General features: G+C 58.1%; 2 protein-coding genes across 4 annotated transcripts; both read left to right on the top strand.

Moving 5' to 3' along the window:
* The first annotated feature begins 8,435 nt into the window (after positions 1-8,435).
* Positions 8,436-20,713, top strand: SYNPO (synaptopodin). Of its 3 annotated transcripts, none has more exons than XM_031598261.2 (3): positions 8,436-8,883; positions 14,989-17,333; positions 18,827-20,713. In XM_031598261.2, the coding sequence occupies exons 1-3, from the start codon at positions 8,649-8,651 to the stop codon at positions 19,547-19,549; spliced, it is 3,303 nt and encodes a 1,100-aa protein (XP_031454121.2). In that variant the 5' UTR covers positions 8,436-8,648; the 3' UTR covers positions 19,550-20,713. The 3 variants fall into 3 exon arrangements, with proteins under 3 accessions (XP_031454121.2, XP_090006973.1, XP_090006972.1); XM_090150847.1 differs by lacking the exon at positions 8,436-8,883 and adding an exon at positions 10,580-10,714; XM_090150846.1 differs by lacking the exon at positions 8,436-8,883 and adding an exon at positions 13,429-13,654.
* A 135-nt stretch (positions 20,714-20,848) lies between these two features.
* Positions 20,849-26,993, top strand: MYOZ3 (myozenin 3). The gene is made up of 7 exons (XM_090150852.1): positions 20,849-21,077; positions 21,794-21,869; positions 21,964-22,118; positions 22,274-22,336; positions 22,444-22,588; positions 22,897-23,068; positions 24,997-26,993. The coding sequence occupies exons 2-7, from the start codon at positions 21,839-21,841 to the stop codon at positions 25,154-25,156; spliced, it is 726 nt and encodes a 241-aa protein (XP_090006978.1). The 5' UTR covers positions 20,849-21,077; positions 21,794-21,838; the 3' UTR covers positions 25,157-26,993.
* Positions 26,994-27,016: the final 23 nt, after the last annotated feature.

Genomic DNA, 27,016 nt, shown 5'->3' with positions numbered 1-27,016 from the left:
ATGTGCCAGCATCCCCCTGGGTGCTCCCATCCTCGTGGCACAGTGTCTCCCAGCCTTTGAGGTGGGTGTGGGGAGGATGGAGGTGCCGTGGGAGCAGCCCCACAGCTCAGCTCCATGCACGAGGTGGCAGCAGCCATCCAGCGCTGGATCCGACCGTACTGTACTGCGGCTGCATATGGCCCCTGCAGCCCCGTGGGCCCCAAAACCCTCCTGGCTGCTACCTTCCCCCTCCCTCTTGGCCTCTGCACAGCGCTGGAGGAAACGAAGCTGGGGCCTAATGAATCCCAGCCGGGCAGCGGCGGGCTCTGTTCGAACCTGTCCAAGTGACAAACGATGTGCGGGGCTGTTGGGGGGGAGGCTGCCTGCAGTGCAGGGATCAGGGGGTTTTGTTTAGGGCTGTGCTGCAGCAAATCCCAAGCATGCACCTTGTCCCTGATCCCTGGGGTTTACTTCCCTGTGTCCCCCAAAAATAAACGTGTGGGAGAAGGGGGGTCCTGTGGGGACATGAAGCCCCTGTTCCCATCCACCCAGGACTGTGCACCTCCCCCCAGCCCAGTCAGCTGCCACAGGTGGTACCAGCTGCTGCATGGTGTTAATTGCTTAATTAACAGGATTGGGTGGGATGGGACTCGGACTTTGCACTGGGAGAGTAAAGGGATGTGCCTATGTGCCTCACGCAGCCCTGTGGTGCAGGCAGGAGGAAGGCTCCCACTGCCCCGTCCCCTCGCCCCAGCCCTTGGCACTGATGATGTTTTCCAGCTCCCGTGTCTGTGGAAAATGTGCAAACGAAGCGAAATCCACACTGGGTGAGGGCCAGGACCGGAGCGGCTGCGGCCAGCCGGGCACTGGCAGGGACATGGGGAGCCCTGGGCTTGGTGCCTCCCGGAGCACCTTGAGCCCAATGCATCCATCTCCACATCCAACACATCCCCGTGCCTCAGCACATCCCGTGTCCTTCCTGGGCACCATGTGACACTCTGCATCCCAGGGCCAGGAGTAATGCCAGTGGTGTTGGTCCTGTACAATGGCACACAGAGCATCCCGGTGCCAAGGACCAGCTCCTGTTTGGCCACAGGCTCAGCGTTGCGGGCTCAGGGCTCGCTCGCACCCCATAAATAATAGAAGGCACAGAACACAGAGCAGCCCCAGGAGAAAGGCATCCCAGCACCATATGGCAGCAGGCGAAATCCAGATGATGCAAATATTTCACACTGCAGCAGGATGGCGAAGGCTCTTACAGCAATAGGACACACATGGGGCAATGCACTGGGGGCAGCTCCATCCCAAAGCCTGCACGCACCCAACCATGCCTGGTGCTGGGAGCAGGATGTGTCCCGTCTGCTGTCCCAGGGACCTGCACCGGAGCCGTGTTTGTTTTCAAAGAGTAATTAAAGAAGAGCCTCTCCTTGAACGAGGGCCATGCAAAATATTTCTTCTGCTGTCTCGTGATTTGCAGTGACGTATTTACATTTTCTGATAAAATAAAGCCGAACTCCGGCATCTGAAAAATGTCAGTGTGTTTTTATTATGAGTACATCCACCCCCAGATTATAAAACCTATAGGAAAACCCTCATCCTGTGAGCGTGCACAGGCCTCGCTCGGAAGATGTGTGCTTTGCATTAGGAGTCGTTCACAAATGAATCACATATTTACAGCGCCTCGGACTGTAAATACGAATTGCCCGTGTAAATGTCACAGGCTGAACCAGAAAACCACGCAGGAGTAAAATAGACTTTAAAAAGTCAGATTATAAATGGCAATAAGACGTCCCGACGTGGTTTGCTGTGCAGCCACCCCAATGTAGAGTGGGGGCTGCAGTGGGCACTGCGTTGCTCAGATCCTATTGCAGCGCTGCACCCACAGCTCCTGGCAGCTACAGCTCTATGGAAAAGGATAAGGGCTGATATGGGGCTGGTTAATAATGCAGAGGGGAGCTTGGAGTTTCCCCCCTCTCCCCCTCCCCGACACCCACAGCTCTTTGCAGGGCGTTGTGGAGCGATAGAGGAGAAAACCCAGCAGGATCCTGGGCTGTGAGGCGGATCCCAGCTGCAGGAGGGCAATGTGAGGCTGTCCCAACAGCGCACATCTGGCTTCAGTTTCCCCATACATACACTGCGGGGGCTCAGCGAGCTGCGGGGCCCCATCCTAATGGGGGGTGGGAGATATCCTCCATCCTCCAGCCCATCTCCAGACACAGCCCAGTCCTGTGACCACCCAGGAGCCCTCACTGCCTCTATCCCTGTGACCCCAGCCCAGAGAGGGGGTCCTGGCTCAGTGCAGGTGAGTTGGCCTCTATGGGTGCTGGGGAGGGGACATGGGGTGAGACAGTGAACCAGACCTCATTCTAGGTGGGAGGTGTTCGCTGGGGGCCACGTGCATCCCATAGATAGAGGATGGGGAGAGAGCACCCAGCCCTGCACAGCCCCCACCCGCAGACTCAACACGATTCAAAAGCTTTGGAATGAGCCAGAATACATATCTTATGGTAAATTACCAGGACTAATAATTATAAAAAGCTGTACTTCTGACCCACCGCCAGGGAAGGCTTTCCAAGCAGCTGGTGGCCACATGAGCACCCCTGGCCAGGATGGGGGCCTCTACAACTCCGGGACTTAGGATCTCCCCACAGAGTGGGGGGGACTCTCAAGCCCCATGCTGTGACCCCACACCCTGCTCCCCACAAGGCCACTGATAGGGTGGGCAATGCAAGCAGCCCACCCCACTGAGTGCAATCCCCTTCCCCCAGCCTTTTTTCCATCTTCTTCGCATGGATTCTGGGAAAAATAGGGCAGATCTCAGCCCCAGCCGACTGTGGCCGATGACTCAGGGAGCAAACAGCATCCACAGCTCGGCACTGCTCCTGCCCTCAGCGTGCCCTGGGTGCTGCAGTGTGAGCCCACAGGGTCCGGTGCTGCTGGAGCTCGGCTCTGTCCCATGGCACAGGATGAACAAAGCCCTCATGGCTGGGCTCTGTGCTGCCCCGCTTTCTGCTACCCTCATCCCCTTCCCATCCTGCTTGGCCGTGCACAGCGCTTGGCTCGCAGCGATCAACAGGAAGCGGGAGATGGATTTCTCACTCACCTCAGGCTTTGCCATAAACACTCTGCAGGGCCGACGGGAGCAGTGCTGTGCCGGGGTCGGTTATCGCTGCTTTGTGCTCCTACTTCCTCCTGGTGCTGGGGCTGAGCCCGACGCCAACCCCTCGCCCCCCATTATTTCCCATTATTGGCCCCAGACATGGCTATAAATCATCCATCTCACTGTCTGTCCCTCATAGATACACGTCATACCCATGGGTCTCCCCAAGCACTCGGAGATGACAGCGGGGCTGCCCCATCCCTGCACCCCGTTGGCTGTGTTTTGGGGCACTGAGGTCAGGGGGTCCACCAGCCATATGAGCACTGTTTGCAGAGCTGAACAAAGGGGCTTTCTTCCATCTCCAGCTCTGAGAAAGCTAGGACTGTCTGGAAATGGGGCTGTGCCGCAGCCCCAGACCACTGTGGGGCTCAGTAAGGACAGGACTGGGGACACCAGCACCCTGAACCCTAAGGACCTATGGGTGGGGTGATGCAGGGGGCACACATCCAACCATAGCCATGCCTGGCAGCCCCTCAACAGGGCCAAACCCTTCCAACAAAAGTCACTTGTGCGAAGCAGGGAAACACAGGCGGCTCTGTGCGGCGGCACAGACGTTTCTGGCATGTGCGTCTGTGCATGTTTTGGCACCGAAACGCACATCCTATTTCCACACGCCGTCTGTGCCTGCGTTTCTCTGCAGAGAGGGGGGATGCAGAGATTTGGGACAGGGCTGGAAGGGACGTGGGGCAGTGGTGTAGCACCTCCCATGGGCACAGCGCAGTCCAAGGGGTGGCAGTGCTGGGATAGGGCACGATGGGGGCACAGCTCTGTTGTGAGGGGGGTGGCACGTGGCACGTGGCAGTGCTGTGCATATGAAGCTCCCACCCAGGATGCCCTTGGGTTGATCCCGGCCGGGGCACGGCCCCGTCTCAGCCATTTCCCAGCCCCAGCCCCGCTCTGATTAGAGCTGTTTCACATTCCTCCCAATGCCAAAGGGATATTTTATCAGCGAGCAATTTTTTTTCCTGCAGACTATTTTCTTTTCATGAAAACATGAAATGGTCTGAGAGATAAGGAGCGAATTTATAGCAGTTCACACCAAAGCAGCCAAGACGCTGGCAAGGAAAAATGCCTTTCCCCACTGCCTGCCTCCTCTGCATGGTCCCCACCCGACAGCTTCCTCCCATTCTCTCCCAATTCTTGTGGCTCTCACGGCCGCCCCACTTCCAGCTCTTCCTGCCCAATGCTGGGATTGCATGGGGATGCTTGTCAGGCCCATGCAGGTCCACGCAGCTTTGGTCCATGGTTGTGCAGCCTGGATCCATCCCCTAGCTTTGGAAGCATCCCCATGCAAAATCTGTCCACCGTTAAAAATGAGTCTGAAAAGAGGTTTGGGGAAATCCTTTGGGGCATTTGGGTTGGCAAGAAGTGAGCACGGTCCCTGGGAGGCACAGCCCCTACATCCCTACCCCAAAAAAGCCCCCTTGTTTGGCTCCTGCCCGGCACACCGGCCCTGCAGAGTTGTGATGCTGAACTCACCCAAACCTGCCATAAATTTTCCCAGCTGCCTCCAGCCCGCCGGCCCCTTACCGCAGCTTTACGAGCTCTGAAGAGCCATAAAGGCCCTTTACTGGCTGCGTTATTTTTTTTTATTTCAAATTAGAGTGCGCCTGGATCAACACTGCACAAAGTACCAATTTACCATGGGCTGGCGTCCCGTGGGCTGACACCTCCTATAGGGGAAGAGGGAGCGATGCGCCATGCCGGGGTCTGCCAATGTCACTCCAATTTATGGGCGAGGGATTCCATGGAGGAAGATGGAGGGGGAAACAGCACAAGGACACCCATTAGACGTGTATTCCAGCCTTGCTGCTCTTGGGGATGGTTTTGTGCCTTGGGGTGTGGGGTGGGATGGGGCACACGAGTCACAGCGCTGCAGGATTGGCTATCCCCACTGTGTCTCCAAGGCAGGAGGGCAATGGGGGGGCTGCTGGGGGTCCCACCGCCCCCCTGTTCTCATCCCTCCTCGCAGTGTGTCTCTAAAACGGGGAGCTGCAATTAGGTTCCCCCCCCCTGGAGGAAGGGATGTGGGGGACAGGGGCCGCCTCCAGCTGTGCTGCGCTCCCCGCTGCCGCCAGCCCTAGAAGCACATAGGTGGTTAATGCCTTCAGCATGTATGAAATATCCCATATGTCGGGAAACAAAAGGGGCTCTGTGCTATTAAAGTTTCATTTCCCCGCTCCCCTCCTCCCCGCCCCTCTCCCCCCTTTTCTCCCTGCCCTCCGCAGCGGCTGGAGCAGAGCGGGAGAGGAGAACTGAGCTGAGCTGCTGGCAGGGACCGGGTATGGGCACAATGGGGACACAGGTATGGGCACGGCGTGGGGAGTGTGGTCACGGCCCCTGGGTGGGTGGCCATAGGGCTGCAGAGGGGGGTTTGCTTCTCAGAGGGAGAATGGGGATAGGGGGGTGGGGGGAAGAGATGAGCGCAGTGTACCTGGGTGCCACCAGCCTTTCCCCATGGGATGGAGGTACCGTGGGGTACCAAAGGGTGGGAGAGACTGGCTGGGGGAAGCAGGGAGAGCAGCACTGGGGTGCCTGCGGGCAGCAGAGCCACCCACAGGAGCAGTGGTGTCCCTGTCTTTATCCCCATCTCTTTCTCTGTCCCTGTTTTTGTCCCAGTGTCCCCACCCTTGCCCCCACTCCTGTCCCCATCCCCATCCACAGTCCCCAGGGCTATGCAGGAGCTGTGCAGCATTTGGCTGTGTGGCCCCACTGCACCAATCCAGTAGGATCCTGAAGGGGTTAAGAGAGAAAAGCAAGAGAAAGAAAACAGAGCACAGGGAGAGCCGGGCTGGGCCAGGGGCTGTCTGTGCTGCCGGGATGTGTCCTCAGCGGCTTCGTTTGGACTGCACAGCAGTTTTGCCAGGATGAGGGCTGAGTGCTTAACACGCACTCACACACGTGCTGCTTTATGTCTCACACACGTGTGGCCCCAGTCCCCAAATGCTCCTGGCTGTGATCACTGCCATGCCCCTCGGTGGCACCTTGGTCTCACCTTGGTGGCACAGGAGCTCTGCTGGTAGCAGATTTCACCAAACCTGGTGTTTTTTGTCCCCAAATTGCCCCAAGAATGCCCCTGTCAGCAAGGGTGGGGCTGTCCTCACCTCCAGGAAGCGTGGGGGACAATGTGAGGCTGGGATCTGCCCTCACAGGGTCCCCAGGAAAGCAGTGTATAGGACAGGCTGCCACCTGCCCAGTGCTGAGCAGGTTCTGCCCTGCCTGCAGTCATAGATACAGTGCTGTGAATGGCATCAGAAGTTCTGATGGCCCTGCTAGGGAGGACAGGGGGCAGAGTGACCTGCCCTGGAGCATCCTCCAGCCCCGATGCCCACACATCCCCATGCAGCCCTAGCAGTGTTTGGGGATGCTGCAGTGGGGTCCTGGGGTGGATGGAATGGTGCTGGCAGCTCCCAGCAGCGAGGGACCGCAGGGAGCCTGGAGTGGTATTGGGTTGCAGCAGAGGTGACAGCAGCCGGGCACAGGGTGGCCCAGGCATGGCTCCAAGTGACAGCCACACCACAGGGACATCTCCGTATCAGTTGTGGAGGCAGCGTTCCCTTAAAGAAATAGGGTCCAATAGGGTCCTGCAGAGGTTTGCTCTTTGGAGATGCATCCCATCCTGTCCTTCTGCTGCATGGTGTTGGTGCCAAAGGATCCCTGAGAAATGCCCCATTACAGCATAAAGCAGCAGGTTTGGGGGCTCTCTGCTTCATGGTTTGTGCCAACAGTGCAGGAATGCTGCAGGAGCCCCTGTCATGGGGTCCCCAGTGCCAGGAACTGCGGTGTTGGAGGGGAGATGCTGTGCCAAGCTGCCCCCATGGGACATTCAGCTGCTGGCACAGGGAAGGTGCAAAAATCCCCCGATGTATGGGTTGCACTCAGTCTATTTTGGAAAGGGAAGGCGCCGATCTTGTGACCGGAGCTGGGGACTGAAAGTCTGGGCAGCAGGGTCCTGCCTGAGTGACAGCGACCCGCTGCGTGACCCGGGGAAACCCGAGAGCCTGCACAACACAGCCCCCCTGCTACCCCCCTGGGCTCGTTGAGAGATGATGGAAACCAAGTGGAGGGTGGCGATGGGGACACGGAGACAGCATCCCTGGGCAGGGGAGCCCCACTGGGACACTGCTTCTGCCCACGCATCTGGGATGGGATGGGAGTAGGATGGGTTCCCCGTGTCCCCCACATCTTCTTGCTGGGTGTGGGGGGGGGGGCTCAGAGCTGGGAGGAGGGCTCTCTGCAGTGCTGGCAGCCTCAATGCCAGCAACGCCTGCCAAAAATCTGTGTGTGGGAGGTGGAAAGTTAACTTTAGTTTTCCTTTTTGGATGGGGAGGGGTGGCAGGTTGTGAGGAAGGCAGAGGGGGGTGCACGTCTGACCCCATTGAGTGGGTGGGGAGAGAGCAAGAGGTGTTCCTGCCGCCAGATTTGGTGAACATAGGGATATTTCCATGTATTTTTCACTCTTCCCTCCCCCGGCACCACTTGCAGCTCATGCCTTTAGGAGCAGCACAGGCTCCTCTTGCAGGATCTTGCTGAAGGAGGGGCTTCAAAGCCACACTGCATTCTGAACAGCCCACCATCCCACAGTCTCTGGGCACATAGGGCTGGGAGCTGGATGCTCACACCTGAGCACCCTTTGCTCCAGCACAGCAGCAGTAATGCACAGTGCCCCATAGAGCCCAGTACAGCCCCCGTGAACAAGTGGGACTCAGTGTGGGGGTGGGAGCTGCCCAGCTGGGATCCCTCTGCAAATCCACATTGAATAGTGGCGGGAGGAGGGATTCCAAAAGAGAAAAGTGCAGGATGAGATCTTGAGTTCAGTATGTGATGCTGAGCCATCTCTGCTGGCATCACTGAAGTCAGGCAATGGGGTGGGCTTTGGGTCATGCAGAACCCTTCTGGACTCAGCGTGCAGGAATTTCCCCACTGTGCTGAGCCGCATCCTGTCCCATGTGCTGATCCCTGCTCCCAGCCCGTACCTTTCCTCTTGGCTGCAGTGCTGTGTGCTCTCATCACTCAGCAGTATTTCTGCTCGGCAGAACAGAGGGAAGTGATTGTGTCGGCGCTTGTCCCAGAGCTGTGAGTCATGCAATGGTTAAACACGGCCCGGCTTTGTGAGCTGGGTGCAGGATGGAGGTGGGAGCTGGGGCTCCTGCCTTGAGCAAGCATCAGCGTGAGCCAAACACAGCCTCGAGTGCCCTGGGTAGGAGCAGAGGGGTGAGGTGCCCCATCCTTCACCTGGGGAACTGCGAGCGGATTGCTCAGTGCTCCCCTTTCCTTTGCACAGGTCCTCTGTTGGGCTGGAAAAGATAAAATCACACAGAACTCTCCTTGGTGACATTGCTCTGAAGACACGGAGCGAGGGACTGAGGAGCGAGGACTGTGCCTGCTTCCTCCTCAGATGGAAGGGGACACTCCCAGAGCAGAGCCAGCCCTCGGGCCGTGAGCAGCCAGTTGGATCTTTGGAGTCACTGAGCATTGTCCCTGAAAGTGGAGAAAGGAAGCCGGCAGGATGCTGAAGGCACCGCTGAGACAGGAGAGCGACAGTGGGGACGTCCTGGACCCTGAGCTCCCCACAGGCAGCATGAACACTGAGTCTGCAGCCTCCCCAGATTTCTGTGCCCCCAGCCCTGCCCCACAGCTGCCCCCAACAGCAGCCAGCCCTGTGAACGACCCCAGCCAGGAGTGGAGATTGGTGAAGATCAAGCGCGTCCTCATCGCTCCTTCCAGTGAGCCCAGGAAAGCAAGTAAGGACCTCCTTACCCCCCTGAAAAGCACCTCAGCACCATGGGGCTGCAGCGTCCCCAGCAAACAGTGTGGCTGGGGTTCCTCTCATCCAGGGCGGTGGGTGCTATGTCCCAGCTGTTCTCTGGGGCTTTTTTATCTCTGGATGATCTCAGTGCCCTCAAAAATCAGAGGAATCTGTGCCATCCCTGAGGGGGGGCGGGGAGCAGCAGGTGGGTTCCCACAGTCACCGAGATCTGAGCAGGGCATGGGGTCCCCAGGATAGAGGCAGATCCTGGAACGCTCTGTGGGATTTGGGCATCTCTCCCCACCCAGAACATGGCACAGCTGTACTGCAGATGGGAGATGAGTCCGCATGGATGCTCCTGCTATGTGGCTTTGGGCCATCTCTATTTCAGGCCCCCGTTTAGATATTAAGCACTTTATTTCAGGCTGGTCGCTCCCTGCAATGCTCCCTGACACTGCTTTGCTCCAGAGCCCTGTTTCACAGCCTGCCTTCCATGGGGATCCCATTGAAGGCACCCAGATGGGGTTACAGCAGCCCCAGGAGGAGATGCTGACTCCCACTCCTCCCTGTAACCATGGGACCCATCTTTAAATCCTGCTTCCACTGCTCTTTTTCCCCTCACCAGCTGTTATCTCAGCTGTAATGGCAGGTGTGCCACATCCCCGCTGGGAATGAGCCCTCAGTTGATGTTGTGGAGTAGTTTTCCCAAAGCACCCCCTTTGCCCTGGGGACTCCAAATGGGTTTTCCCAAACCCATCTATCTTGGGGCACCACTCGCCCTCACACCAGCAGCTCCCGGGAAGGAATGACAGTTTGGAAGTGGGAACCTCAGCCAAACTCTTGGCTCAGTGCGGCCGTGCAGCGTCGCGTTTCATGGCTGCAGAAGGACTCAGAGCGTTGCCCATTTCTCCCTCTGTTTGGGATGGTGGATCTGCAGTGGGAAAGGTCAGACCCAGCTCTGTCCGGGCTCAGCATTTTCCTATCCCGAGCAGCAATCCAGCAGTTCTGCTGCCAGCCTGGAATTTAAAGTAACTCAACAGGTTTGCTGGAAAGCGTTTGCCTGCCCCATTTCCTCCTCCCCCTGAGTGAGATCACTGCCATCCGCTGCCTGCGTGACTGTCAGACTTTCCAGAGCCAGTGGGCAGGATGACACTGAGGGTCCCAAGCCCTGGCAACAGCCCTACAATAACGCTATGGGTCAGTGGTGCTGGGCTGCCTCTGGAGCTGGGGTACAAGCCATTAGGGCTACCCTTGCAGTGAGGTATTTGCAAGAGCATCCCCTGGAGGTGTTGGGGATCTGCTCCTTTTCTCCTTATCTGTGGATTTCTGATGTCGGTGCATTCATCCCTACCTCGATGCCTGCAGGAATGGCACAGGGAGCACATCACCGCTGCACCCACCCTGCAGGGTCAGCAGCCCCATCCAGCCCCATCTCCTGGCTGTAATCCGGCCCAGCGGCCCCAACGGGTTGGCACCTCTCAGGGAGCCCCGGGTAGAGGCACCGGCAGTGAGATGCAGGAGGCAGGACTGGTTTCTCTGTCTGGTGTGCAAATAAACATAAGGTTTCGCTCCCTGGGGGATGCTGAGCTAGCGCCGGGCACCCTCAAAAACCAGAAAAGCACAGAAAAGCAAAGAGCAGCAGGAAGAAAGGAAATTAGAAAGGCAAAAAATAAGGCCAGGAGCTCATCCGGGGGTGCAGACAAAGGGGGTGCGCAGCAGTGTTTAGAGCTCTGCAAGCTGCAGATGGGTCCCAGCGCTGTCGCCATCGTGCCGGGGGGCTCAGGATCAGCGTGACCCCACTGTGCTCCTGGTGTGAAGGCAGGGAGGTAAGGAGGTGCTCGGGGTTGGTTAGGGGGTGCTGAGAGATGGGTAAGGGGATGCTCGGGCTGCTCTCGCGGTTGCTCAGGGCAGACCCAGCCGGGCTGGGACGAGCAGGGCAGAGCCGTCGGAGCCGTCCTCACCACCGGGATGGTGGCCCCGTCCCGTCGCATCCCGCGCGGTGCGGTGCGATCCGCTGTACCGGGGCGGGCACGGGCACGAGCAACGGCACCCCCAGCGGCCCCGGCCCGCCCGGCCCCCGCCCGCCGCCCCCCCCGGACCCGCTCCGAGGGCGGAGCCGCTGCAACTTTCCTGCCCGCCGCCTCCTCCCCTGGTGCAGTCGAGCGGCGGCGGCACCGGCACCGGCACCGCGGGTAGGAGCGGGGCTCGGGAGGCCCCGGGGAGACGGAGCCGGGAAGCGGGGGGAGAGCGGGAGGCGGCGGGGAGGTCGGCTGGAGGTTGGACCAGGGAGCGGGGTCATGAGGGTGAAAGGATCGGGGGGTGTTTGAGAGGGATGCGAAGAGCTGGGGCTGCGGGGAGCTGGGGGTGCCCTGCGCTGCGTGGTGCCGGGGGTGTTCCCTGCTGCGGAGCCGACTGGGGTGCGCTGCGCTGCATTTGTCTCTATAGAAATGAGTCCCACGCGTGCCCGTGCCTGTGTCCGTGGGTTGGGGTGGCTGCGGGGTGGATCGCATCTCTCAGCTCTGCATCTCTCCTTTCATGCACTGTCCTCTCCATGGGCAAAGGACACACCAGGGCCATCGCTTTGCCCCGGTCCCCATCTTGCTCTGTCTTGGACACAAATGGTACCCAATGACGCTCCCAGTGGTCCCATACCCAACCCCTTCTCCTCTTTCCCTCCACTGAGAGATGGCAGCCCCACGACTTGTGGCCCCACGCTTGTGGGGTGATTTTAGGTAGAAGTGAGGCAAGTTCGGGTGCTGAGGGCCAGGCACAGCCAAGGGACGGCCGGGAGCCAGGAGCAGCACAGGGCAGCGGGGAGAAACCAGCTCCAAATCCAGCAAAGCCCTCATGGACGGAGCACGGGGAGAACTTGCAAGCGAATCGAATTTTCTTGCTGTGCCAGATTTTGTTGCTGGCAGAGGAGAGGCCCCGTGCTCTGATCCTGCCTGGCAGCACAGGGCTGCTCCACCACTCAAGTCGGGGATTTTGGGGTCTGTAGGGCCAGCACTGATGGAAACTTCATGGGGTTTTTATACCAGGAGTGCTGGAAGCTGGGAATGAGGCAGAAAATTGTTGTGTTTTTATCTCTGCATGTCAATTGTTCCTAGCCAGCCAGACTGCCTGCCTGTGCTACCCTTCTTGTTTTCCTGGCAGCAGATTATTTGGGATAACTGAGAGCTGGAGGGAAGAGCAGACTGAAATGTGTGCGTTTATGTGCTCTGCAAAAAGCCCCGCACAGCTGTAGTTCAGGCAGAGGGCCAGCTGGCTTCCCGGCCCCAAACCTGCTCCGTGTCCAAAGCCCTCAGCATTTGGGTGCAAACAGTGGGTTCCCCATCCCCAGCACTGCCTGGGGACAGCTGTGGGTCTGTGCAAAGGTGGTGGAGTTGAGGTTTGTCATTTTTCTCTTGGCCTTGGATGCCCCTCAGCTTCATAGGGCTGGTGCTGGGCATGGGGTGACATCCTCTGTGATGCACCTGATCCGGTGGCACATCATCCAGTGTGAGCCGGGAGTGGGGCTGGGATGCAATTCCCCCATCTCTACCAGGATGCAATTCTCCCATCTCATTGTCACACCCAGACCTGCACAGGGACAGCTCCCTGCTCACTGTTTGTCTTCCATCATTGCTGTGTAATTCCACGGATGTGTTTCACCCTTCATCCCTGTGCGAGGAGACCCAGTGTTGGCATGCAGAGCTAAGCTGGAAGAAGGGCTTTTCCCATCTGGCCAGGAAGGGAGGGCAACAGAAATGCCTTTCATCACACTCATCGCCCTCACTCTGGAGGAGTAAGCAGAGGGAAGGCTGACAGATTGGGAAGAGGCTGTTAAACACGAAGCTTTGGGGCTGTTGCTGGAAATATAAGGAGCAAGTGCCTATATAGGTCAATAGGTGTACATAGATACAGGTCTGTATCTACAGGTAGAGAGCTACAGGCTGCTCAGGCCAAGGTAAAGTGCAGTGCACTGAAATGATGCTCAAGGTGCCCATGTGGCTGGTTGTACACACAGGATCCCAGTTATGCTGCACCTCCTTCTGCAGCATCCCAGGATCACAGGGCTCGGGGGTGTCCCTGCTGTGGGGTCAGAGTGCTGGCGGGGCTGATTCATTGCTCTTGGAAGAGGCTGGGACACTCAGGGACAGGAGACGTTTCCTTCCCAAACGGCAGCCCGATGGCGAGTGGCGTGGGAAGGAAGGAAGAGCCACTCAGCCCTTGGAGCTGAGCTTTGGCCGGGGCTCCATCGGTGGCCAGAAGCCGGTTCTGTGCAGGACCACTGTCTGTGAGGTCCCAGTGCTGGGCGTGGGGCTCAGCCAGCAGTTAGCCCAAGCGAGGACATCCCTGGCCAAAGGCCGAGTCATCCCTCCAGCTCCGAGGACACCCCCACAGCCCCTCGGTGGCTATTAAAAGGCAGTAGCAAGAAGGAGAGGCTCCAGAACAGCTCTACTGAGATCTTTGCTTCATAGGCGGCCCTGGCCTCCAAGGATGCTTGGGTCGGAGCGTGAAATGAGCAGACATCTGGAGCCTGCGGCTTGTTTCCCAACAGCTCCTCAGCCCCGTTTCCCCACTTCTCTACGGTGAGGGCGAGTGGAGGAGCGGGAGCCGCGGGGCTGGCGGCCCTCCAGGCAGCCCGGCCACAGGAAGCCGCTTCCCCGCTTTGTGCCGCCGCCAAAGCAAATAGAAATGTCGCATTCAACAATGCCGGCTGCGGACGGGGAGAGCTGGAACGCCCGCTGCGGATGGGCTCATCGCTTCCAGGAGGGTTTGCAATGGTATTTCTGCCTTTTTCTCCTCTTGGCACAACTAAATCCCACTGTTAGGCTGCCCTAAAGCTTAGTGCATCCATCCTTCTCCTCTCCGGTTGGTTCCTCCAGGCCGGCCGAGAGATGAGCGGGTCAAATGGCTGCAAACATCCTACAGATGTGACTACAAGAGATGGGCGGATGGGATGGAGGGTGATGGGGAGGGGATGCCCAGCTCGCAGCAGCTTTCTCACCCCACCACGAGCTCTCTGGAAGGATTTGGCTTAGTCATTCATCCTTTCCTTCGCTGGTAGGCTGAACCACCGCTTAAAATATCCTGGAAGGCTCCCAAGCAGCACAGAAGGCAAGAAAATGAAAAACACATGAAGGGAAGGGGAGTGGACGTTGCCTGCGCCCAGAGGAGCTGGGATTGGCCACCCACCTCCGTCCGGGTGTGGATGGGGCCCTCATGGCAGTGTTCCTGGGCACGATGCATGGACCCCATAGTGAGGAAGGGCGCTGGGGGCTGTTTGGTGGCACTGCCCTCCCCAGTGGCCATGGGCGTTTCAGGGCACGCTCATAGGAAATGGCTCACACCGAGAAAATGTGTTCCCGGCAGCTCCACATCCTCTCGGTGTTTGGGAAAGGCTTTGGCCCTGACCTTTTGGCCAGAGCTGGAGGAGCCCGGCGGCTCTCGGAAGGCTTTCAGCGCAGTTAGCAGACGCGCGGCCGGACGCTTTTAGCGTTTTTATAGGCTCCGAAGGAATGGGGCTGGCGCGTTGCTGCGGGCTGCGTGTCGGGTCGGGATCCTGCCCAGCTCCTGTCGGCTGCTGCCATCTCGTGTTGCTGCGCACGTACGTGCCGGGTTCATACACACCGGTCCTATGGCAAAGTGATGAGGCCGGGTTCGCTCTCCTGCATTTATGGGGCTGTGCATCGTCATGTGGAGAGAAGGTTGGGGGGACGCCTTCCCTGCCCCATGTGTGTTTGAGCCAGGGGCTGAAATCCTGTGAGCGGCAACCTGAAACCTCCTGAAGCCTTTTGAGAAATTCCTTTCCAATACGGTCATTGGGATCAGTGCTCAGAGCCCAGGGAGATAAACTGTCCTGGGGAGTGAGACGCAGGGACGCTCCCCTCTGCCCTGCTGGGTGGGAAGAGTGGTCACATCTGCCCCACGGTGGCTGTCTTCTGGGCCTCAGGGGTTACTCCCAGCAGAAATATGTCTATGCAGCATTAGGCAGCACACCCAGCTGCAACAAGGCTGGGCTGGAGGGGAGGCATCCCTGGGTTCGGGGTGCTGGGGGCACTCCAAGAGGGGGCTGAGCCCTGCTAACCCCCCGCTCCTCTCCTCTCTCCTCACCCAGATCTCTCCCGCAGCTCCAGCCTCTCTGAGAAGGAGCTGAAAGAGGCGAAAGCGCGGAGCCGCAGGATCGTGGCACAGCTCACCACGGCACCCAGCCCCAGCTCCAAGGGCGTGCTGCTCTTCCACCGCCGCAGGCAGCGCATCGACGGGCTCACTGGGACTGGCACAGGGCATGGCACGGGGCTGCCGCTGAGCCTGGGGACACAGCGAGGGGACATGGAGACGGGCGAGGGGCACGGCAGCCAGGGGACGCTGGGGGAGAAGGAGGACGTGGCATCTCACCGGGAGTCCCCTGCGGAGGCTCAGCAAGTCCCGTTGAGTATCTACCTGAAGGAGAACATGGCACTGGCTGCTGCCAATGGTGTGCATAAGGAGAAAGTGGAGAGCAAAGTGGGAGGGGTCCAGGGAACACAGGACAACTTGGAGACAAGAGTGGTCACTCCTGTCCCACCAGAGAGCGTGTGCATTCCTAAGCAGAAGAATGGTGAGGTGCCCAGTGCGCCCGTAGTGACAGCCAATGCACCCATGGGGACAGCCAGCACACCCTTAGGGACGACCAGCATGGCCATGGGGACAGCTGGCACACCTCTGGGGACAGACAGTGTATCCATGGGGACAGCCACCATGCCCGTGGTGACAGCCAACATGACCGTGAGGAGAGCTAGCACACCCATAGGGATGACTAGTACACCTGTGGTGACAGCCAGCGTGCCTACTGATGTGGCAGTGGCCAACACAGCCATGGTGACAGCCAGTGCACCCATGGTGTCAGCCAACATAACCACAGGGACACCCAGCGTCCCCATGGTGACAGCCAGTACTCCCACTGGGACAGCCAGCATGCCTGTAGGGACGGCCAGCACACATATAGTGACAACCAGTGTGCCAATGGGGACAACCAGCACACCCATGGTGGCAGCCAACATACCGATGAGGATGGCTGATGCAGCCATGGGAATGGCCAATGCACCCATGGGGACAGCAAGTCCGCCCATGGTGACATCCAGTGTACCTGTGGTGACATCCAGCATATCCACAGTGACGGCCAGCACACCCCCAGGGACAGCTCCCCCAGCCACGCAGGCACAGAGCGGGGCTCAGGGCAGGCAGTACTACGAGGTCCACCTCACCCTGGCCAAACCCAAACCGGTGAAGAACCGCACGGCACGGCCATTTGGCACACAGACACCCCCTGGGCTGAGCCAGCCCCCGGAACGAGCCCCTGGTGCTGAGCCACCACCACCCACCTATGCAGAGACGCTGGGCAGCCCACCCCCACTCAGCAGGGTCCGCTCGCCCCCCACCTACTCGACCTTGTACCCCCCTGGGGAGCAGAAGGCACTGCCAGGCCCTGGTTATGGGCTGGCAGCAGTGGTTCCCTTGCCCAAAACGGGCATCCTGGAGGAGTCGGCGGCACGTAGGGGCCACAAGAAGTCCATGTTCACATTTGTTGAGAAGCCCAAGTTGGGCCCCAACCCCGACCTGCTGGATTTGGTGCAGAGCGCAGACATCAGGAAGAAGCAGAAGGAGCATGGGGATCCCAGTGCTGAGGATGAGCCCTTTGCTTTAGGGGCTGAAGCCGCCAACTTTGTCCCCACCAGCACATCCAGGCCTGCGCAGGCTCTCCCGGTGCCCGACGATGCCCCAGCCTGGTCCTCCTGCCTCAAGTCCCCCATGGTGAAGCCAAAGCCGAAGCCGCAGCCCAGCCACAACCTGAGCGAGGCCAGAGGGAAGGGGGCTGAGCTCTTTGCCCGCCGGCAGTCCCGCATGGAGAAGTTCATCATCGAGGCTCCCTCCCAGCCCGAGCTGCTGCGCTCCCCATCGCCCACCATGTCGCTGCCTCCCTCCTGGAAGTACGATGCCAACGCTTGCCTGTCACCCATGGTCTCCAGACACCCCACCAGGAGCCCCTCCCAGCCCTCCAAAACCCCCCCTGCCTCTCTCTACGGCAACAACCCGATGGAGAACGAAGTGGAGCTCTCCAAGCACCAGCCCTACCAGCTCCAGCCTTCACTCTTCATCCTCTCCCCATCCAAAGCTCCAGCGAGGTCCATGCCACCACCCAGACCCTCACCTCCCAGCTCTTACTCCTACCCACAGCACACCTCCTGCCCCACCTCCCCACTGCCTCTGTCCCCCATTTGGCAACCTCCCACCACACACGGGGCTGCTTCCAGCCTTTTCCCCAGTGCCACTGGGGCTGTGCCCATGACTCACGGTGCTGGAGGTGGTGGTGCAGAGCTGCTGCTGGCATCGCCGTGCCACGGGCGCTCCCCTCGAGCCAAGGCTGGCTTCCAGGCACCTCGACCCTCCTACTCCACCAGGAACGCAGGGATCGAGCCACAGGTGTGGAAGCCTTCTTTTTACTACAAGTAGAGAGTGAACGCGGGCAGATGTTGGGCTCCCCTCCAGCTGGCCAAACCCTCGAGCATTGCTCAAGGGGTGTGCAAAAAGCCAAACCAACCTGTAAAAGGGTGGATGAAAAAATGACAGACAAAATGAAGTAGCACAGTGGCTCCCAGAGCCCAACTCTAGGGTAGTGCTATGGGGTGAGGACACGGTGCTGAGCCCCAGTGGGGCAATGGGAGCTGTGTGTCTGCGCCAAATGGGGCTGAGTCTGCAAAGCAAAGTGCATGGACAGGAGCACGGCTGACCTGCAGCACCTCTGTGGCTTTCTCTCTTCTCTTGCCTGGAAACTTTATGGAGCACTCTGGCTCTGCCTCGGTCCTTTTCTCACCTTCTGCACTTCCAGATCTCTGTACCAAAGCGTGGCCAAGGGGACATTCTGCCCTCCCACCGCACTGTGCCTGCTCCTGTCTCTTCTGCTGCACCTTTGGGATCTGTCTCCATTTGCTCCCACACCACAGAGAGAAGCCTCCTCCCCACCATGCAGGTGGCACTGGGGTTACGCTGTGGTCCTTGTACATCCTGATGCTCCCTTGTCTCCCTCCAATCCAGCAGGGTGATTTGTTGCTTAGACTGATGCTGCTGTGCTGTGCCAGGCTCTCAGTTGCTCTGCCCAATCCAGCCTGGCAGCAGCCAGCTGACAAATGCTGCTGCAGCTGGGCAGCTCAGTGCTGGAGTGGGCTGCTAGCAGGGCTGGCACAGCCGTGAGATGAGGGACTGCATGGGCAGGGCTCAGTGCTGGAGCTTTGGAGGCATCTCCAGGGCCCGACAGCTCAAGCTCTGACCGTGGGATGCACCAGCAGATGTGCCCTTTGCCCAGATGCTGGCTTCCTCACATCCAATGGGCACGTGCCAGACCCATCCTGCACAGCAGGGGGATGGGGTTGGGGCAGGGAGGTGCCTGGTGGAGGCAGGGAGTACCATGGGCTCTTGCTGCTCTCTGCATTAACAAGTTGCCTTTCGACTGTGCTTTTATTTCTCCTGCATTTTTTCCCCTTCCTCTTTCTCAATACACTCACGTGCACTATCAAACCTGTCTTTTCTCTTTCCTGCTGGCTCAGGAGGAGCTGCGGGGCAGCAAAGCTCAGCACTGGGGCCTCTGGTGCTTAGTGAGACACTGGATCATGCATGGAACCGGATGATCTTTAAGGTCCCTTCCAACCCAAGCCATTCTGTGATTCTGTATTTGGGTAAGAGTGACGGACTGTGGCTTGGCCTGCCTCTGTGGGTCAATAATAGCCCCATCTACAGGCAGTGGCAGCAGCGCAGGGCAGAGATGTCCCAACTGCCCACACCAATGGAACTTTGCTTCTGTCTCCAAGCCCCTTGGGAGGGAACATTACAGTTGCTCCCCTCTCACCTCTATTCCCCATCACCACTGCTAGGTCTCCAAGCAGTGTCGGGGGACACTAACGCACTCTCTGTCCCTGCAGGAAAGGCGGCCGTCCCTCCCCGCCTCGCCCACCTGGACCCCACGGCTGGCGCGGCACCAGGGCAGCCAGGACGGCTGGGCCAGCCCCGTCTCTGTGCCCGAGCTGGAGCAGGGGCCGCCCCGGTCCCCGCCCTGGAGCGAGCGCTCTCTGTCCCCGCAGCGGCAGGACGCCGAGCCCCGCGCCAGCCGCCAGATGCAAGCGCGGCTCGCCAGGAACATCATCAACGCAGCCCGCAGGAAGAGCTCCTCTCCCAAACCCCTGGGGCCGGATGGCTCCCGGCCCTTCACCCCCCCGGCCGTGGTTGCTCCCGGTTTGCCGCAGGGGTGTAAAGCCGCTGCCCCGCAGCGTGCCCGCAGCTTACTGGCTGCGCCGGGCAGTCCCTCACCGTCGCACAAATCGCCCCTAACAGAGGGGCCCTGTGCCTCCCCCGGGGTGTCCCGAGCCACCTGGGCAGAGGGCCGCCGGCTCCTGCTGCCACCCAGCCCGGCCGGGCCGTCCCCCACCCCAAAGAGCCCTTTGCCATCGCCGGTGGTGGGCGCACGCTCCCCGGCCAAGCGCTACAGCTCCCGGTCCCCGACGGACTCGGACGTCTCCATCGACTCCGAAGATTCGGGAACCAAGAGCCCGGGAATCCACAGCTTTAACCTGTGTCCGCGGGGCTGGAGCGGGAGCCTGAGGCTGAAAGCGGGGGGGCTACCGTCGGGGGCCCCCTGCACCTCCTAGAGCAGCCCCAGCTACGCACACCGCTTGGGGACGGGGCAGCCCCCGCGGTGCCACCCGTGGGATGGGTGACAACGCCCTCGGTGCTGGTCCCCAGGCAGGGAGAGGCTCTGGGCTGGGGGTGGATGGGGTGGCCCCGTCCCTATCAGTGCATCTCCGGGGTCAGCCACCTTCTGCCCGCCCACAGCCCCATGGCCCAGAGCTATTTTTACCATCCTAACCTTTTGGGGCAGGACTGCGTGCTCAGCACTGGGCACAGGGCAGCTGGCAGTGGGACCATCCCTGTGCACAGTGCTGGGGGGGCACAGCCCTGCACCCCACGGCTCAGCTTTCTGGGGGTGGCACAGCACAGTTGGGGCACCCTGCCCAGCCCTGCTTGGCAGCCCGGCTGTTTTCAATTGAAACCAGATTTGGGGGAAGAAGAAGCGAATATTTTATCCTCCCCACCTCCAAATTTTCGTCGCTTTTATGGTTTTTTTCTTTTTTACTTTTGATCCCTTCCTGAAGGAATGTCCCCTAAATTCTTCCCTAGTGATAACGAAGATATCCAGAGTTATTTATTGCCATGCCAACGGGACCATGGATATGTTACCTCCCACTGCCTGGGCAGAGGGGGCCAGCGCCAACCCCTGTCATTGTCCCCATCCCCATCCCCATGGAGAGACATGGCAGGGACAGAGGGTAGTGCGACAGGGGGAGATGGGGGCATGCAGAAGGCAGCAGTGCAGGTTGCAGAGGGCTAGGAGGAGGTCTGGATGCAAGTGTGAGGGTTTGGGGACAGGTCAGTGTCTATATGGGAGCTCCCTGCAAGAGGCTGAGCTCCCTGGAGCACAGCAGCAAAGGTAAGTGATGGGGGGTGATGGGGAGAGGGGGCAACGGAATGGGCACAGTTATAGGGCAGAGCCTGGGGAGTGAGGCAGGGAGAGCTAAGGTGGCAACTTCAGGGTACTGGGAGAGCGCAGCCCTGGCACCAGCGAGAGCAGCAAAGGAAAGGGGGGTGGTACCAGGGCAAGGTGCCTCTTAGGGGAGCCCCTGTCCCCCTATCCCTTTCCCTGGGACACACTGTGGTAGCAAGCATCTTTGTCCCCTGGGTTCTGCAGCCATCACGCCCCGCCTGCGCCATGCACATGTATTGCCAGCTCAGAAATAAACTGCCGCTATCCCACCTGCCTGCCTGCCTGCTTCTGACCGTCCCCAGGTGCCTGGGTGCACGCAGTCACCTCCTGCTCACAGCCACCACCCCTGCCTGGGGGTCTGTCCCCAAGGGTCAGCCCCACTCAGTGCTGGGGTGGCACCATCCCTGTCCCCAAGGATCAGCCCCGCTCCGCCCCTTTCTCAGCCAGAAATAACCGTTGCTCCGCAGCAGGACTTTGGCATCCCAGCCAGAGCCCAGCACGGGGCGAGAAGCAGAAGCACAGGGTGCCAGCTGGGGCCACCCAATACTGCTGGCTGAAGCCACACTGTGTCTTTGTACACTGTGCAACCACAGGGCATCCTCAGCTCCTGCTACCACAAGGAATCCTCTGGCCAGGTAGGGGATTGTGGTGCTGCGCTCGGGCCAAGGGACGGGTGGGTGCACAAGGCTTGGGGACAGCACAGCCTTGGGGTCCTGGTGTGGTCCCCCTAATGGAACAGAGCAGACAGAGCCAGGAAAAGGTTTGCAGGGGAATGAGCTGTTCCCTGTTCCTCCATGCTGCTGCCACCTGAGGATGGGCAACATCGGAGCCAGAGCTGGCAAAGAACCACGTGCCATGCACCACGCAGCCACAGCCTGGGGGGACCCGGAGCTGACCAGGGCTCCTAGGAAAAGGTGACAGCCTGAATCCCCGCTCACCACATAGGCTGGGTTCCTCGGTTCCTCGCCCTGAGGGGTCAGAGTTGCAGCTCCTGCGGCCAGCAGCTGAAAATAGCTCTGCTGAGGCTAACGGTGGGAGCAGCCAGATCCCACAGTGCTGCTCCCAGTGGGGCTCAGGGGTAAGGACGCCTTGCTGCAGGCAGTGCTGGGCATATTTCTGCCCTAAAGGAAGACAAAACGGAAATCAAGATACAAGATGACTCCAGGCTTCCCAAGGGGGTTCTGGTTGCAGTGAGAGGGAGGGGTGACAGATGCAAAGATTGGGGTGGGCACACAAAAACGCAGCTCTACTCACATGTAGGGCATCCCCAGGGCTCTGAGCATCCCCAATGCTGCTGTGGGGAACAGCTTCCCCTTCCCAGCCATCACCCAGGGCCACCTTTCTCTTGCAGTCGTCCTCATCCCACAGCTCTGCCCCAGGAGCGTGGCAGCAGGCGATGACCATCATGAAACCGGATCCTGGAGATGGTAAGCAGAGGACACACACACAGTGCCAAGCCCCAACAGCAACCCCCATCCTCACAACAAGGGCCTCATCTGTGCTCTCCCCTCCCATCCTCAGCACCCCAGCTGGACCTGGGCAAGAAGGTGAGCACACCACAGGATGTGATGCTGGAGGAGCTCTCCCTGAGCACCAACCGTGGCTCTCAGCTCTTCCAGCAGCGGCAGAAGCGGATGCAGCGCTTTGTCTTTGAGCACCCCAGTGGTTACAGGAAGGTGTGTGCCTGGCTCAGGGTGGGGTGGTGTCCCCCACCTCTTGCAGCCTTTGCAGTAGGTGGCTCAGTGGGCTGGGTGCACAGCGTGGTCCAGCATCCCACTCACAGCAAGGGGATGGCAGTAGAGCTCTGAGCCCTGTCCTCCCCTTCTTGCAGCCCCCAGGGCCAGCTGGCTCACATGGCACCGAGAGAGGAGAAGGAGCAGTCAATGAGTGGACAGTGAGTAGACAGCATCAAAGATAGCATCAAAGTGTTCCTGCTTGCATCCCTCTCTCCCCTATTTTGGACAGCCGGGCAGGCTGAGCCCCCAACCCTTCCACCCACAGGCTGGGAATGCTGAGGGCCAGCAGAGCTTTCACTCCGAGCTGCACGTGGCAGTGTCACCCCATGGTGGGCCTCCCGAGGTGCCCAAAAAGACAGAAAAAGTCTTGCACATGATCAAAGTCCTCAATCCAGATTCTCTGGCACCAGGTAAGCTTGCATCCCAAATCTGACCCTGTTGTGATCTCCACGCAGTGCTATAGGGCAGCTGGGCAGTGCACCATGGTCTGTTCCTCAGAGGACGTGATTTGAGTGCTGTGCTTTCCCTTCCCTCCCTTCCTGCCCATGGGGAACAGCCCTCACCCAGGAGTGAAGAGGTCCTCCTCATCCCAGATATGCCACAAGCTCTGCACATGCCCTGAAGTCTGCAGAAACCCAGTGTTGCCACACAGCCCCTTGGATGTGTAGATATATAAATATAGCAATGTTTTTACATGTATGTAACACCCTCCCCACAGGGTACTCAACCCCTCTCAAAGAAGTGCCCCCAGAGAAGTTCAATGTCACAGCCATTCCCAAGGGCTACCGCTCCCCGTGGCACGGACACATGGATGACAAGGACAAGGCTGTGGGCAGTGAGAACCGGCTGCCCATGAAACTCCCACATGGGGATTTCATAAACTTCAACAGGTAAGGCTGGCTGAGGTGTGAGCAGCCCCAGCCTGGGGCACCTCCATCCATCCATCCATCCATCCATCCGTCCGTCCGTCCATCCGTCCATCCGTCCATCCATCCATCCTACCGGGTACCCTCAGGAACACCTGCTGAAGCTTGGAGGGCTTGTTCTCAATCCTGGAGAAGGGTTCTCTGATGTTCTCTGTCAGACTCAGCTCCGAGCTGGGTGGAGGAGTGGCACAGGCAGCACCAAATCTCCCTCCTAATTTTCTTAAGGTAGCCAAACAGCTGCTGGAAGCACAGGGGTGCAAAGGTTAATCTTCTCACAAGGTGCTAAGAGGTCACCAGCTCCTTTCCAAACACCTGTTTGGGACAGAAGGCTCCAGCCGTGCTGCTGGTGACTCAGCCTGGCAAGCTCTGTGCTCTGTAGCTGCTTCCAGCAAAGCTCAGCTGCTGTGCCCCCTGCATGCCTCCCAGTTACACCAGGAGCAAAGTTAACACCTGGAATGGGCACTGCCAAGGAAAAACTACCAGCATTTGGTGGCCATTCAGGATATCTGGTGGTAGAAGCAGCCCACAGCTTCCCAGCTATTCACTTCCAGTGCTGTGGTGCAGTAACACCAGGGAGCTGCTGTAAGCACTTGGCTCTTTCCTTTCAGCATTTACCCATCTTCCTGCCTCAGTATTTATTTATGGACAGAGACTCGAGCAAGGGCATGTTTCTGAATGATGCTTTACCCTGCACCATTTCTCCCCTCTCACACGCTGCCTTTCTATTTAAAGCCTTGAACTGTTATTTAATACAGATTGATGCTAATTTAACACCGAGCCTCTCACCACCTCCTCTAATTCTTCACTGAGGCATGAAGATTCAGAGAGCCAATCTGCTTTCAACTTGGGCTTGTCATGATCTTCCAAGCTGTTGGCTTTTAAATCACTTCTCAGTTCATCAAATACCAAACTGCAGAAAAACATGCTTTTTGGAACAGAGCAGCCAGCGTGAAGCCAGCAGCCTTGCCTAGAGCTTGGTGAATCCCAATGTGTCACGGGGCAAGGCAAAGTTCACCATCTCAACAGCAACTGCTTTAAAGCAGACTGATTTCTTCTCAGCTTTCACGCTGTGAAGCACAGACCTTCAGCCAGCTTGCTGAAGTTTGCTACCTTAAGAGAGAGTGAAAACAAAGCTCTGAAAATGACTCTCTTAATGGGACAGAGACAGCTTCCGAACCAGCCTCTCATTTACCTTTCCCCTCTTATTTCTCCCTAGGACACTGCTGCAAAACAGTGCCACGTTGCTCATGTTCACACAGTGCTACCCAAAGCAAACACTCCCAGCTCTGCCTTATTGATAGATGAGCCCCAGCGTGGCGTTCCAAACCCAACATTCTTGGCTTTCTGGGTGCTGGCACTGCTCACCCCGCTCCCTTTCGACATTTCTCCAGAAAGGGACGACAGCTCTTTGCCCCCGCACTGCTCCTCCTGTTAGTCATAGCTCAAGAGCTGTCCCAAAAGGCGAGGTGGAACAAGGGCCAGGAGAAAGCCATTTGCCTGAACATGTGCTAGAGCAATCAGAAGGCAGCATGAGGAGCCTCAGCCCCTGCAGAACACATTAGCTGTGAACAAGCTGCTGCCTGTAGACCAGAGGGTCTCTCTTAATCTAACCCCTTTTCACATCTCATGAAAACAGACTGTGGTAAATGCACCAGCAGCCATGAGCAATCACACACCAAGAAGCACCACCCCAGCCTGCCCAAACTCGAATGCAGCTTCACTCTGTACAGAAGTACACCGCTGAGCAAGCAGAGTGTGAGGGCATCCTGGGAAGCTATTGCTGTACTGCTGGGCTTGTTGAATTAAAGCTCCCAGACCTGCTTTATGCATTGCTTTCAAAACATGCACACCATCTACGTGCTGTGCTAAGTTCACCCTCTCTTGTGCCACAGGACTCCCACGCCGTTTGACAAAGCCCAGCTCAGCGACCTCTTCTATGTGCCTCCTGCCGAGCTGGACCTGAGTGTTCTGGAGGTGATCTCCCGCAGACCCAACTTCAACAGAGTCCCTCAAGGCTGGGCACGAATTCTGCCTGAGAGTGATGAGCTGTAGCACCCACGCTCCCTTCCCCATCGCCACGGATGCTTTTCTCGCTAGAGTGAGCCGTACTTTGCACAGCAGGGGAGAGGGGATGAAATCTTCCTGCCTGGCACTTGGTGAAAGACAAGCTAGTGGTCTCGTGTTGTCATTCTTTTCTATGGGATTTGAACAAGCTCAGGTCTGGGACCATTTTGAATTCTCCCCACGCCAGTCACTGTCACAAGGACGTTTAGCACTAAGCTGAGCAGCCAAGCTCTCATCGCTGATGCAAGGAGATCCCTGCGAGCTCCCATCACCGTCACCACACAAAAATCCTGAACAGGCTGTTCTCTCCCCCGTGCTTTGGAAAATGGCAGGACCACCAGCTGCAACGCACCGAGCAGCCTCGCTGCTTGCTGACACACAAGAGCTGCTCTGACAGGTGGTGTCTTTGCAGAGAAATTCCATCTTAAGGACAACTCTTCATCTGCCGTGCTGCTCAGGACAGCGAGAGGAGGTGAATGCTGACAAACACCAGCAGAACAAGTCACCAGAGGCACCGGCATGTTAAATGCAGTTATGTGGGGCTTGGCTGGACAGCAAAAGCAAATGATGAACTGGTGACCTGCTTGTTTACCAACACACGTACAGCACAGCCTGGAGACGAGGAAAAGGTCAAGAGTTGGATATTTGTGCCTTTTCCTTGAACTACTGACTAACTACAGCTGTTATTTTCTCCTCCTTCCTCCTATCTGCATGCCTTAAGATCAACTTAAGCTCTTCGATCAACTTATGTCAGCTTGCCCTCATACAGCTGGTGAGTAAGGATCAGGCCCTGCTGGACTAGACACACTGCAGAGCTGCATGGGTCACAGATCTGAATGCTACTGCCAGGGTATTTGAGTAGCTTCAGCATCCATGGAGAGGAACAGCAGCACAGTTGTGCCCCTACAGCAACCCCGGGCCTCTCCATAATGTGAGTATCAGCAGTGAGGATTTGACTACAGGAACTTTTCCAGCAGTGACAGGCAGTGGGACATGCAGCTAACAGCAGTACCCAGCACAACCATCCAGAGCACCTGAAAAGTCCTGCTGAGCACTAACAAAAAGCTGTAATGCTTTCTACAACTGCTTTTGTCAAGTTCTTAATTCACCTCTATTTAACCTTGTGATAAAAGGAGCATTGGGATAAAAGTGTGTTTTTCCTACACCACTGTGGTTAAACTAGACAAGCAAATTTTGGTGTAAAATGCAGCTAACAGCTGCCTCACTTATAAAATATATTTTTGATGCTATGCAGATGGATGCATAGAGGAAATCCCAAACAAGAGTTCTGCTGCAGCAACACATCATACAGGCAGGAAACTTGCATTTCTGTTTTTCCCACAGAAGCACAAGGGGATAAGCAAATGGGACGAAAAAAGGTCTATTCCTTTAACGTTATAAACTTACAGTGCACAACTTCTGATCTGTTCTAAACCCACCTCTCTTCCCTTTGTCCACCAGCTGAAGAAAATGCTTACCTCTGAGGATTTGGTTAGAAAATAAATTAATTGCCATCATGTAAAGCTTGCCTGAGTTCTGTCTGCAGTGCTCATGGGCCCTGACTGGAACCCTGGGGCCAGAGCAGCAGCAGCAGCCCTCCTGACCCACCAACATGCCCCAGCCTCCCCCAACGCTGCCTTGGGCTGCCTCTCACCTGATGAGAGCCAAACTCCTGACCAGGGAGTGCAGACTGTGCCCCAGTTGTGTCCCTGGGGCCGTGCCTCTGACAGCACCACATGCTTTCAGCAGAATCAGTGCTCAGTGCCTCTGGGTCCTATAGGTCAGTACGGAGAACTAGAAGTGTATTCACTGTTACAGCACACTTTGTAGCTGCTTTGGTGGCAGCTG

Source organism: Phasianus colchicus, chromosome 15 (assembly GCF_987193195.1).
Source record: "Phasianus colchicus chromosome 15, bPhaCol1.hap1.1, whole genome shotgun sequence".
Taxonomy (NCBI): Eukaryota; Metazoa; Chordata; class Aves; order Galliformes; family Phasianidae; genus Phasianus; species Phasianus colchicus.
This window is presented reverse-complemented; position numbering and strand designations above follow the sequence as displayed.